At 36.1% G+C, this 13,704-nt stretch overlaps 1 protein-coding gene across 1 annotated transcript in view; it reads left to right on the top strand.

Moving 5' to 3' along the window:
* STAB2 (stabilin 2) overlaps window positions 1-13,704 on the top strand; it is a 99,982-nt gene that overhangs the window by 51,852 nt on the left and 34,426 nt on the right. Inside the window, exons 32-42 of the mRNA XM_039338192.1 lie at window positions 124-201; window positions 702-800; window positions 885-992; window positions 2,755-2,886; window positions 3,873-4,001; window positions 7,295-7,351; window positions 7,913-7,996; window positions 8,952-9,147; window positions 10,018-10,113; window positions 11,540-11,585; window positions 12,539-12,615. Coding sequence (XP_039194126.1) covers window positions 124-201; window positions 702-800; window positions 885-992; window positions 2,755-2,886; window positions 3,873-4,001; window positions 7,295-7,351; window positions 7,913-7,996; window positions 8,952-9,147; window positions 10,018-10,113; window positions 11,540-11,585; window positions 12,539-12,615 — 1,102 coding nt within the window. The remainder of the gene's footprint in view (window positions 1-123; window positions 202-701; window positions 801-884; window positions 993-2,754; window positions 2,887-3,872; window positions 4,002-7,294; window positions 7,352-7,912; window positions 7,997-8,951; window positions 9,148-10,017; window positions 10,114-11,539; window positions 11,586-12,538; window positions 12,616-13,704) is intronic.

Raw genomic sequence — 13,704 nt, forward strand, 5'->3', positions numbered from 1 at the left:
CTAACAAAAGTCTTGGCTAGAGTACCCTTGGAAGAACATAGTTTCTTACTTAGTCATTTTTTACTAGAAATCCAGCAAATGTTATGCATCTTAAATAAGCTACTTTTGTCCTCTCTTTTCCAGAATTTTTTAATTGGTGGAGCTAACATAATATCTGGTGATATTGCAGCCACAAATGGAATTATTCATATAATAGATAAGGTATTTTCAATATATATATATATATATTAAATACTCCCAAGTTATTTTGTCTGTCCAATTTGGAGAACATTCTGTAGATTTTGAAAGTTTATTCACTATAATGTTTGGTAACATTTTTACTCCTAAAATAGTACTTCCTGATTGTGAAATTTGATTTTTCCCCCCTTCCACTAGCAAAATTTCCTTTTAGTAAATCATGTAAAATACAGTGTTAAAATCATGATATTCTTTGACCGAGAGTCATGCCTACTGTTGCCCATTTTGTTAGGAATTTGGCATTTGGCAAAACTTTTGTTTTGGTATGAAGTGAATCTTTGTCATTCTTTGTCTGGAGATCAAGGGACAATTTTTAGCAGCTAAATTCAGAATATTTTTTTTTGTCTCTTGAATTACAGATATATACCGATCATTATTTATTTTCCTATAGTATTAGATAGGCTGAATCTTACTGCAGCAAAATGAATTGCCTGAATCTGACCTTGTATTTTTTGTGTTTGCAGGTTCTGGCACCTCTCAGAGGAGTGAGTGGCACTTTGCCAAAACTGCTTCCTCGCTTAGAACAGATGCCGGACTATTCCATTTTCAGGAATTATATTATTGTAAATACTCATGTTCTTATTAAAATTTCCACGTATAATCAAACAAACGTATTTCGTAATTTTGCATTTGTTTTTGCATAACAGCACTACAACCTGGCAAATGAAATAGAAGCGGCTCCTGTATACTCGGTTTTTGCTCCAAGTAATAACGCCATTGAAAGTTATCTGAAGGATAAACAGTCACCATCTCTAGTATGTATTAACTCCCAAGCCTTTTCTTAAGAAAATATTTTTAACTGAGGTTTGTTTGTTAATGATCCAATTGTTCAGAGCAGAACTGGAATAGTAATAACCATTGCTTATACATTGTAAGGGTGTTGGTGAGCATTCTGGCATAAGGATAGCATGTTCTCTGCAGTTCTAAATAAGCAGTGTCTGAGTGAGATGCATTAACTCTGCCTATTCTGGCTGAATAACTGACTATGTCTTTGCTTTGGAGCATAAGTCCATACAGGTAGTCCTCAACTTAGTGACTTCATTTAATGACTGTTCAGAGTTACAACAGCACTTAAAAGGGGGGGGGGGTTAATGACTGTTTTTCACACTTACAACTGTTGCAGTATCCCCATGGTCACATGATCAAAATTTGGACGCTTGGCAATTGGTTCATATTCATGATGTTGCAGTGAATCACTTAACAACTCTGGCATGAAATGTCATAAAATGAGGCAAAATTCACTTAACAACTGTCTTATTTAGCAACAGAAATTTTGGGCTCAATTGTGGTCCTAAGTCAAGGATGACTGTAATGACCTCTAATTTGTCCTTGACTCTTTGATATTGGGCCCAAATAAAATTAGCATGATAAGGCACCCAAGACATTTCTGCAGCCAACAACCAAGTTGCTATCAATTTGCAAGAAGGGGTAGATCACTTTGTTCTTTTGTATTTCTGGATTGCCAAAATTCTGCATCAGAATGAACCCAAATGAATAGATTCATGAATAAATCATAAGAGGATGATAAGATAGATAAATAGAATTAAAGGGAGTATTCAACATCCAGAATAGATGGTGACTGAACAGAGAAATTTGTCACCATTCTATAAAACAGAAGGAGCAGTGCAGCAAAGTGATAAATGAGTTTGTGATTATTAACCAAATCACTTATTCTTCTAAAGCTAACTCATGATGGTTCCTCTTTGCTTTTATAAAATAAGGATAAGCAGATAGTAAATTAATACATTAGGGGCATCCACAGTGTATGGTTTTAAAAAAAGGTCAAGATTGTGGCCAGAACAATGCTGTCAAAACTCCATCTGGTTTTTTTATGTGACCCAGATATATATAAAATAGATGACCATTTGATTATACCATTGTGGACCCATTACTCTCAAACTCAGTGTATCTGAATAAAAATGACAACAGAACTCAGGAGGCCTTAGAATCAAATGCAAGTCATGTTTTTATTTAAATCCAAAAGAAATGTGGAGTCGGCCTTTTAGAGAAAAAATCATACAGATGAGAAAAAAATCTTTTAATCTTTTCCCTTCTATGGTTTTTCTGATAAAAGGGCAAAAGTGGTTTTTCCTCTATTCTTGTCTCTTTGACAAATGTAGTGGGAAGCAAAAACTGAATAAAAATATTTTGTACCTATGTAAATTCTGAATGTTTTCTTCAGAAGGTTTCTGTTAGAGATATAATTAATATAACCTATGACCTGGATGCTTTTTTCATTGCAGTTTTTGAATTAAATAGGGGTTTGTAATTTTAAAAAAATACAAATCTTATTTAGCAGATGATCCAGAAAGTGTGGTCATATTGTAAATTATGATCTCTCTGTCATGATGCCATAAGCTTGCTCTCTAAATTAAAATCCTTACATCTAGTTAAAAGGTAATTAGTAATAACATCTTCTGGCTGTTGAATGATGTTGATAACCATCTTTTTATTAGAAAAATTGGAAATTTGACACCCTGTTAAGTATTCAACAATCGCTATTCTTTGAAACCACAGAATGAAGATCAGATCCGCTATCATATTATCTTGGGAGAGAAGCTCTTGAAAAATGACCTGCATATTGGGATGTTCAAGACAACCATGCTTGGGTTGTCCTTCAGAGTAGGATTCTTCATTCATGATGCTCAGGTGAAACCAGTGTTCATTATCATGTCATTTGCTGTAATTTATTTATCTAAACACCTGCTCTTAGAAAAGATTTACATTGGCTTAATTGACTGTGTCAGAAAATTCCCATTGGTTTCAGTAAGGAGGTTTTTAAGTCAGGCAGTTTTTAAGTCAGGCTCCTCAAGAGAATGTATTAATATAAATGTATTTGCACTTCTCAGTTAATGAGGCCACTCATCACATGTAAACATTAAATTTGTGCATTAAGTGCTGGGTTTGAGAAAGATCTTAGAAAGTAGGATTGAGAACACATGAATCAACATTAATCTTTGGCTTTAACTGGGAGTTATCTCTTTAATGTTTCTTTACTGCTTCTTCCAAGGCTGTATTTTTTGTAGTGAGATGGTCATTTTTCCCCAAATGGTCTTAATCAGACTTTCCATATCTCATGCTTTCTAGACATGATGGCATATAAGCCCATCATTCTACCCAGCATAATTATTAGTCATCACTTTGGGAGATTTACTCCAAAGATTAGATTTTTAACAGAGACAGCAGCATCCATAAGATCTTACTGCTTTCATGATGAAAAAAATATTGTGATACTTACACACATGCTTTGCTCCTGTGGGGACAGTCGTCACCTTTGCAATATACTTAGAAAAAGGGTGAGTCTTGCATTGCATCAATCTGATCTTCCTTATACAAAGAACCAGAGTGATCCACAGTGATACGCAATAGTTTTATTTTCATGATTTAATCATATGCAATTAAACTATATGCAGTTTAGTCGTAAGATAAGAAATAAACAAAATCTGTTCTTACAGATGTACAGTGGTTTGAATAAGATGTAAATTTTGCAATTGCAGACTATCAGATCAAGGTTTTATAATGCAATGACCTTTATTACACATACTGGCTGAATAAAATGGGAGTGGGAGTAAATGTTATGCAAGCTATATTTTTATAAGTAATATCTCTCACATATATTAACATTTTGTGCACAGCTCTACATAAATGAGGCACCTATAAATTACCCAAATGTTGCAACAGATAAAGGAATAATTCATGGACTGGGAAGAGTCATGGAAATTGTAAAGAACAGATGTGATATTAATGATACTGTGGTTATAAATGTAAGTTGTGTCCTTCTGAACATGCATTGCATTTTTAATTAGCATGCACTGAAAAAATACTAATCAATATACACTTAAAGCATAATGATTTTTGGCTTGTACTAAATATTAATGACATATGTTGCAATTAGCATTATAATAACACAGCTGTCTAACACAAACAACACAGAACTTACTACTAATCTGGCTTTATCTAGTTTCTGTAATAGAAACATATATATGTGGATGGTAGGAGCATTTGGGGCTGTGACTCCTAACCTAAAAATAACAGAATAACATAGTTGGAAGGGACCTTGGATCACCTCTAGTCCAACCCCCTACTCAAGCAGCAGACCCTATACCATTCTACACAAGTGGCTGTCCAGTCTTTTCTTAAAAGTCTCCATTGATGGAGCAACCACAACTTCTGAAGGCAAGCCATTATACTGGTTAGTTGTGGGTTAACCAGTGGTTAATTAACATCAATGGAAATGGCTCCAATAAATCACAGGAAAAACATCAGAGTTTTCTGTCCAGAAGACTGCAGTGGAAGGAACAGTTAAGAATACTCTACAGAACCTTCAAACTCCCGGGCCTCTGGTAAAGGACTTGAGATTGAGGAGGAAACATATCACCCACAGGAATGAGAAGGGAATTTTTAATATATAATCTGCCTAATATTAAAACACCATTTCTCACTTTGGTATCATCTCAGTGTGTTGGAACACACCAGGTAGCCTAGGGCAGGGGTCTGCAACCTTGACAACTTTAAGACTTGTGGACTTCACCTCCCAGAATTCCTTAGCCAGCATAGCATAGCTGGCTGAAGAATTCTGGGAACTGAAGTTCACAAGTCTTAAAGTTGTCAAGGTTGCAGACCCCTGGCCTAGGGAGAGAGAGTTATGCTGCAATCTGATAATTAATTATTTGACCAATTCAACTCTTATCTACCTTCCCATCTGTCTTTTGTTCCTGCCTCTCCCTAACTTCTAAGTCTGAGCCTTTACACCTTTCATGCTCTCAACAACTGTCCAGGCTTTAGCCCATACTTGAAATTTTGCATCCAATTTTAGTCGCCACAATATAAAACAGATGTTGAGACACTAGAAAGAGTGCAGAGAAGAATAACAAAGATGATTAGGGGACTGAAGGCTAAAACATATAAGGAACAGTTGCTGGAATTGGGTATGTCTAGTTTAATGAAAAGAAGGACGAGGGGTGACATGATAGCAGTGTTCCAATATCTAAGATGCTGCCATAAAGAATAATAATAATAATAATAATAATAATAATAATAATAATGACAAGCACCTGCAACATAACACCCCGGACTTAACAATTGTCGATAAGAAAGACAAAAAAGTCTGGTTAGTAGATGTGGCAGTGCCTGGAGACAGCAGAATAGACGAGAAAGAACTGGAGAAGATAACTAACTACAAAGACCTACAAATATAAATAGAAAGACTGTGGTGAAAGCAAGCAAGGGTAGTACCAATAGTAATAGGCGCCTTGGGTGCAATCCCAAAACAACTGGAGCACCACTTGAACACCATTGGCATTGACAAATTTGCCATTAGTCAATTGCAAAAGGCGGCCTTACTAGGAACTGCTTCCATCTTGCGATGATATCTCTAATACCATCAAACATCCACATCTGCCTATCCCAGGTCCTTGATAGATAGACAAATGCCAAATCCAGTCTGAACATCTGGCTGACTGTGCGATGATCCATAATAATAATAATAATGATAAAGTTGGAAGGGACCATGGAGGTCATCTAGTCCAACCCCCTGCTCAGGCAGGAAACCCTATACCATTTCGGACAAATGGCTGTCCAGTTTCTTCTTTAAAACTTCCAGTGTTGGAGCATTCACCGCTTCTGGAGGCAGGTTGTTCCACTGGTTAATTGTTCTAACTGTCAGGAAGTTTCTCCTTAGTTCTAGATTGCTTCTCTCTTTGGTTAGTTTCCACCCGTTGCTTCTTGTCCTGCCTTCAGACCCTTTGGAAAATAGGTTGACTCCCTCTTCTTTGTGGCAGCCCCTGAGATATTGGAACACTGCTATCATGTCCCCCCTTGTCCTTCTCTTCGTTAAACTAGACATACCCAATTCCAGCAACCGTTCCTTATGTGTTTTAGTCTCCAGTCCCCTAATCATCTTTGTTGCTCTTCTCTGTACTCTTTCTAGAGTATCAACATCTTTTTTACATCGTGGTGACCAAAACTGGTTGCAGTATTCCAAATGTGGCCTTACCAAGGCATTGTAAAGTGGTATTAACACTTCACGTGATCTTGATTCTATCCCTCTGTTAATGCAGCCTAGCACTGTGTTGGCCTTTTTGGCAGCTGCAGCACACTGCTGGCTCATATTTAGGTGATTGTCCACTAGGACTCTGAGGTCCCTCTTACAGTTACTACTATTGAGCAAGGTACCCCCTATATTATACCTGTACATTTGGTTTTTCTTGCCTAAATGTAGAACCTTACTTTTTTCACCATTGAATTTCATTTTGTTACATAGTACCCAGTGTTCAAGTCTGTCCAAATCCTCCTGTATCCTAAGCCTGTCTTCTGGAGAAGAGGGAGTCAATCTATTCTCCAAAGCATCTGAAGGCAGGATAAGAAGCAATGGATGGAAACTTATCAAGGAGAGAACCAACCTAGAACTAAGGAGAAATTTCCTGACAGTTAGAACAATTAATGATTTGCCTCCAGAAGTTGTGGGTGCTACAACATGGTTTTAAGAAGAGATTGAATATTTGTCTGAAATGGTATAGGTTTTCCTGCTTGAACAGGGGGTTGGACTGGAAGACCTCCAAGGTCCCTTACAACTCTGTTATTCTTTTATTTTGATCTAGAAGGCCATTTTTGATGTAAAGTTGTACCTACCCTGGTGTTTGAAATACCATAGCAATCTGAAGTCTATCTATTTGCATGTCAGTGCTCCCAGATTTTCCATCTCACACCATTCATTTTGTAGGATGCTTAGGACATCATTTATCGTTCCCTCTTGTACAGCCTCACAACAATCTATTATGGATCAAGATTGAAATGAAATGCTTGGGTCAATATCACAGTCTTTCCTTGTGAAGTATCATCTTTCCTCCACTAATTTTATGTTGGTTGACAACAAGAGGCAGATGCCAAAATAAGAGATACAAAAGAAAGAAAGAAATTGTATCAAAGATAAGGAAAGCAAACTAAGCAAGGAAATAATCAAAGCTGCTCTGAACATGCAAGATCTCTTATGCTTATCTGGCGATGCAGAAATGCTTTCTGAGTCTACTGTTTGGCAAATGTGTCTTTTCTTTTTAAGGGAAAGTGTGTACCCTGCTCACAAATATCTTTCTGCCCTAGTGGAAGTACAGTAATTGTAAGTATTTGAGAATGAAATTGCTAAAAAATAGGGAATAACATCCAAGTGTTAGTTTGGTGCAGTGGTTAAAGTACTAGCCTAGAAACCAGGAGAATGTGAGTTTTAGTCCCATTTTAGGCATAAAAGACAGCTGATGACCTTCGACTAGTCACTCTGTCTCAGCCTAACTCATCTTATGGTTGTTACTGTGGAGAAAATAAGAGGAGGAGAAAGAAGTAGCCCAAGAAAGCCTGATTCAGCTGTTATTATTTTGGATTATCTGAAGTGGCTGGTCAGGAAAAAATAGCGTTTTGTGTTGCTTAAAATTCTAAAGAACTTACTTGTAAAGAAAACTGTAAATATTTTCATGAATAATTGATTTACGAAATTTAATCACAGCAGGTCTGGGCTTCAGTTTTGAGTTCAATTGAAAGCCAGTAGAGTTGTTTTATTTGTAAAATATTACATTATTTGAAGTATATGTAAAATACTACATCAAATTTAGAATAGTTTTTTGCAGTGTTTCACATATGTTCTTATTAAATCTTTTTCACTAAAAATGGTTATTCTTTCATACAGCCAGGCAAGAAGGGGATCTGCTATTTTGTCTATCAGAGAAAAATGTATGTTGGGTGCCAGTCAAAATGTGCTAAAAGTATAATTGTAAGTATACTATTGTTACCATGTAAAAGAGGGTTAGATTTATACATTGCTCTGGGCCTGTGATACTTAATCCAAAAGTTGAAGGGCACCGAGCCTCTACATACCCATCGTAATAATTCAGTGGCAACATGGCAAGTTCTAGTGTCACAATTTTTCTTTTCAGGAGCAGGGAGGTTATTTATATATATATGATAATATATATAAGAGTTTGAGTTTGAATTTGAATTTGAATTTTATGGGTGCCCACTCACTGTCAGTGACTCTTGGCAGCTTACAAAAAAAGTTGAAAAACAGATATTTTGATTTAATTCTTTAATTATTTTCTGGTTTTTTTAAAACAAAACAAAACCATACATTTTCCCCTAAATGTTACAGCCCCTGCCCCATGTGACCCTTAGAGGCAAGATAATAATAGAGTAGCTTACATCCTGTGATGATACCTTCAACACATCAAATATCTGCCTATCTCAAGTCCTTGATTTGATAGGTTGATAAAAATGCCAAATTCAGTCTGAACCTCTGGATAACTATGCAGTGAACCATAATAATAAAAAGTTCAGCCTCTGGCTATAAGGAATAGTTAAAAAATTAATACTGTTTTATGCACAGGTAAATTTTGGGAAACTGCTCCAAAGAATTACTTAGCACTGAGCAACACTGACTTAACATGCTTATTTATTAAATTTATATGCTGCCCACCTCATGGTTTGCAACATATATTGTATAACTACAGTCATTCTTGGTTATTTAAGAAAAAAAGCCTAAACAATGATGCAACACATTGGATGAAAAATGTGGTGGATTATTATGTATTATAATAATAAAGTTATGTCCCAAAAGTTATCTATGTGCTGTTGACAACCAGCTCAAGAATTCCATCCTTACTCTCCAGTTTTCTTTTTTTCCCCCCAAGGATTCCAACTGCAGTAAGTCTAAAGTCTTTACTTCTTTTTAGACCAGAGAATGTTGTGCAGGCTTTTATGGCCCACAGTGTGAGCCTTGCCCAGGGTTATCTGGAAATACGTGTTTTGGCAATGGATTTTGCTTGGATGGCATCAATGGCACTGGGTCTTGTGCATGTGAAGCAGGATTCGATGGAGTGGCCTGTGAGCAATGTTCTGGAGGCAAATATGGCACCAACTGTGATCAAGGTACTCCTGGCTTCAGGATCATTTACTTTGCTAAGTTTCCAAGTAATTGCAATAACAGTTATAGCCACGTATATAACAAATTATGCTGTCCAGTCCTTTCACTTTTGTTTCTCGTGAACCACAATGAATTTCAGAGGGATTTCCTTGGAGTGCAATTTAATAAGATCCATATGCAACCAAGTGACTGAAATGCTATCAATGAATAATCAAACATTTTATCAACTTGTTACTTAATTTTATCTTCTAATGCTTTTACATTTTACTATTGCATTTTTCATCGAGATACGTATTTCTGAATAATGATATTGTTCATTGCCTGTATGCTTCCCAATTGTGTATATTGTTTGATTTGTCAGCAAATCAAGCTATACACTTAGAAGCCAGGTCACTGAACTCTTTGTTTTTTCTTTTGGTAAATAGATATAGTGTGCTGTTGTACACATGGAAGGGTCATTTAACAAATGAATTAACAATCATTCAATAAGTATGAGAATCCACTCTGCCATTTGTATTAGATGTTGATCAACTGCATGTAAAATAGCTTACTGGATCTCAGTGATTTCCATAAGGCAACCAGCTATAATTCTTCAGAATTCACTTCAGGCTTTGAAAAGAAAGAAACAGCACCATTGTTCACACTACATTATATGTGCTATACTTGTAATATTATAGCTTAGGCATTTTTTAGTAAATGTAGACAAAGTACTATAACTGATGCACCTGCAAAACATGCATAAATTATCACGTTAAAATGTTTCAATAAATTGAATCACAAAAAGCTACAAGAGATTAAGGAAGAGCTGAGGGTATGCTAATTGTTACTACTGTTTTATGAGCTATTCAGATTTAAAATCACCCCTTTGTTTTTAGAATGTGCCTGTACCTATGGAAGATGCAACAGTGGTATTAAAGGAGATGGGACCTGTGAATGTGATGTTGGCTGGAGAGGTGTCAAATGTGACAGCGGTAAGTGAATTTCTGCATCCTATTTCAGAGTTAAAAGTAGTACCATAAATGCCAGCGTATAAGACGACTTCCGCGAGCACTGAAATCGGCGCCAAAGACAGGGGTCGTCTTATACGCCGAGTCGTCTTATACGCTGGAAATACTGGTAGTTTCCGGCGTATAAGACGACGTTCTAGGAATGCGGCCCGGCTATAAAGACGGGGGTCGTCTTATACGCCAGGTCGCCTAATACGGCGGCATATACGGTAATGGTGTCTTCAGCAGCTCTGGCCAAGCCTCTCTTTCAAAGAGACTTCATTCTTTGTACAACCACACATGTTTTGTTGCTGAAGAACAAAATAGCCCTCTTGCCTTTTGATCGATTAAAGTCTTCATCCTGATTCATCCAAGCCGGGGATAAATAAACAACATGGCAACTGCTTTGGAAAGAAGGTTGCAGTTTATTGAAGAGCCAGAAAGATGGTTCTTGCAGGAAAGACCAGAGAAAAGAAGAGCTGAGCACATGGGTAGTAGGTTTTTATACCCTCTCTAGCCTTTTGTTTGGAATAGTTTTCTGTTCCTGTGGCATGAACTTTGAGGCTATTTCCTGTGTCACGTATTCTGACCTGAGTTTAGGTGTGCCTCTCTGGTATTCTTTATGGTGATGGGTTAGTCCTATCATATCTGCTTCCCTGGTGATGGGGCTAATGACTCCTAGAGTTTGGATGGGGTATGCAGATTTTAGGTGTCTTTGTCTTCTTGATCTCCTAGCTGGGGCTTTTTTGATGGTTTACATCTGCATTTGTATAGGGCTGGCTTCTGCTTGAGGGAGGGAGACATGGGCATGCTTTTCTGTCTCTTTAAGATCCTTAAAGGAAATATATTTTTCTGCCCTTTTAATATTTCCTTCTCTGAGGAGCTGACTTCCCACACTTTCATCAACAGAAAGTGGCTGATCTAGCAACTTAAATTTACAATAATAAGGCATTTGAAGCAGAAAGCTAGGTTGAGAAGCCCATTCTTAGTTCTGCCATGTAAAGAGGAAAATTTGTGGGGAGGGTTCAAAAGAAACAACATGAATTTGTTTCTTTGTTCTCCTGTGTCTCCTATGCTGTATCTATCTCCTGGGTTTTGCTTTTAGATTTTGCTTAGAAAATGAACATATACATGGAGAAAGGTGCTGTTTTTATTAGTAAATTCTAGACACAGTGAACTTAGTTCTAACAGCAAAAAGGTGGTACTTGAACCAGAATAGCAGTGTAAATGCAGGAATGAAGAAACATTTTAACACATTTCAATTCTAATGTGATATAGTCCAAGAAAATCTGTGCATATAGGTGAGCTCTACATAGAGATTTCAGCTCATTAAAGTAAAAGGGAGAAAGAAGAGGTTATCAGTCTTAGATTGTAGAATGTTGACTAACAAAAACATTTTTCTCTTTCCCAGAAATCAGAGATGATAAGTGCAACAATACCTGCCATACTAGTGCCAAGTATGTATTGCATCAAACTAGCTAATGAAGCCATACTTTACTTGATCCTGACCCTAACCGTAATATTTTCTCTAACTGTAAAATTTAATTTGAAATGATTTGCAATTAGAGCCAGTTTGGTGTATTTGTTAATGCTTCAGGCTAGAAACTGGCAGACTGCGAGTTCTACTCCTGCCTTAGACACAAAGCCAGCTAGATCATCTTGGGGCAGTTCCTCTCTCTCAGCTCCAGAAGAGATGGCAATCATTTCTGAAAAACCTTGCTAAGAAAACTTGATCTTGCAATTGCAAGTTATTAAATAGGTCATGTTATTTTATTTATTTATTTTTACTTTTCTACTTGCCCTTGACTTGCCCACCACTCTGTGCCTTCTCTTTCTCCCAAACTAGTGCAAGAGACTGACACTTACAAATGACTTTAGAAATTAGACAAATAGCCACAGGCTGCTCAGGCTGCAAACTGAATATGTTCAGTGTGGCAGAGAACTGTTTTTAATAGAGAAAACATTTTCTATTTTTCATTTGTGAAGTTAATGTTTAATTAAATACACACATCATCTACTTAATATGTAGTAGACTTTTATTATGACCCTGGTCAATGAAGTGACTTTTTTTATAATATTTTATTAGTTTTCTAATTTTACATTTAGGTATTTAAAAAGCAAGTGGTGGCTGAGTTAATCAATAATTCACTAACATACAAAAATCTTTAGTACAAATCTCAAGTTACAACATCAAATATTTCCTCTCTTTTTCCCTTAATATCTCCTATCTCATATTTAAGCTAATACAGTTCTTATTATATCAAGTAAAAACATCCTTATTACATTTATCAATAAATTTTTAGCTTAGATAAAGTGACTTTATCTGGTGCCAACTATCTTAGGTTTTCCAAGCATGCCATTTGTTTTTTATCAATTGCAAATTATAATCTGACTTGATTTTCTATTTTAGCTGCTTTCTTAATCCGATTGGTCCATCATATTGCAAGTGTGCAGCTGGGTTTAAAGGGAATGGTACATATTGTTCAGGTAAGTGGGATTTATTCTGTTGAAGAGTTCATGCAATTTTTGACATTCACAAAAAATCTGATCTAGCAAGAGGTGGAGTTAATATATTATAGTGAGTTACATTAAAATATTAATTAAAAATTAATTTCTAATGTATTTCTTTTAAAAATAAGCTTTGAAAAATATAGATTTACTAACATTCAGGCAAAGAAATCTTTGATAGCTAGTAGATATTGGAGGATGTTTACTCTCTGGCAATTAATTGTAAATAAATTAGAGGTCCCAATATTATCCAAAGAAGAGGGCAGGTAGGAATCAGGCAATTTTTAAAATCTAAACCTGATTATACATGGTTAGTGTCAGACATTTCAGGACCTTGGACAGATCCCTAAAAACAAATACCTTGTTCAGTAATCTTGAATTATTTTGTGATTCTTGTATTTCTCTCAATTTCTCTTTCACCAAACAAGAAAAAAAATAGAAAGACATTCTCTTGAGATAAGTCAGGTTTTGATTATGTTACCTTAGCAACATTGTATTTAGCCTAGGATTTCAAGACAGTATTTCAGCCAGATATTGATCAAGTTGAACTTTCATATAGTTTTTTCAAGATTAACCTGGGCCAGCAAGTTATTTCCACATGCTGAAGAGTTGAAGAGTGTGGAACCATAATGGAGTTTAGACTAAAAAGTTCTAATAATGCTATACAAAGCTCATGGAGGTCTCTTGCTAGATATAAATTGAGGGGTTGCAGTCTTGGGATGGTTTCTTTCTGTAATGTCTGTGCTTTTTCAAATATGCAAGTGGAGCACCAGCAGAGGAAATAATAGGCACCTTTACAGAGTAGCTGATCCTATATTATATTTCATGAGAGAGTAACCCTTGCCTGTAGCTAATTTATCATGTTCAGACTTAAATACGAGATAGTAGATATTAAGGGAAAAAGAGAAATATCTTATTTCTTCATCTAGACAGTTTATAGCAAATTCCTTACCATCCAGAGGGATCCCCTCTCACACCACTCAATACATTTGTCCTTTGAGATCTGTCAATTAGTTTTCCTATAAAGATGACACACCACAATTTCTGGGATATTGTGATTGGTAAAGA

The sequence above is a fragment of the Crotalus tigris genome, unplaced genomic scaffold (genome assembly GCF_016545835.1).
Source record: "Crotalus tigris isolate CLP2741 ecotype Arizona unplaced genomic scaffold, ASM1654583v1 scf7180000017694.5664430, whole genome shotgun sequence".
In the NCBI taxonomy this organism is placed as follows: Eukaryota; Metazoa; Chordata; class Lepidosauria; order Squamata; family Viperidae; genus Crotalus; species Crotalus tigris.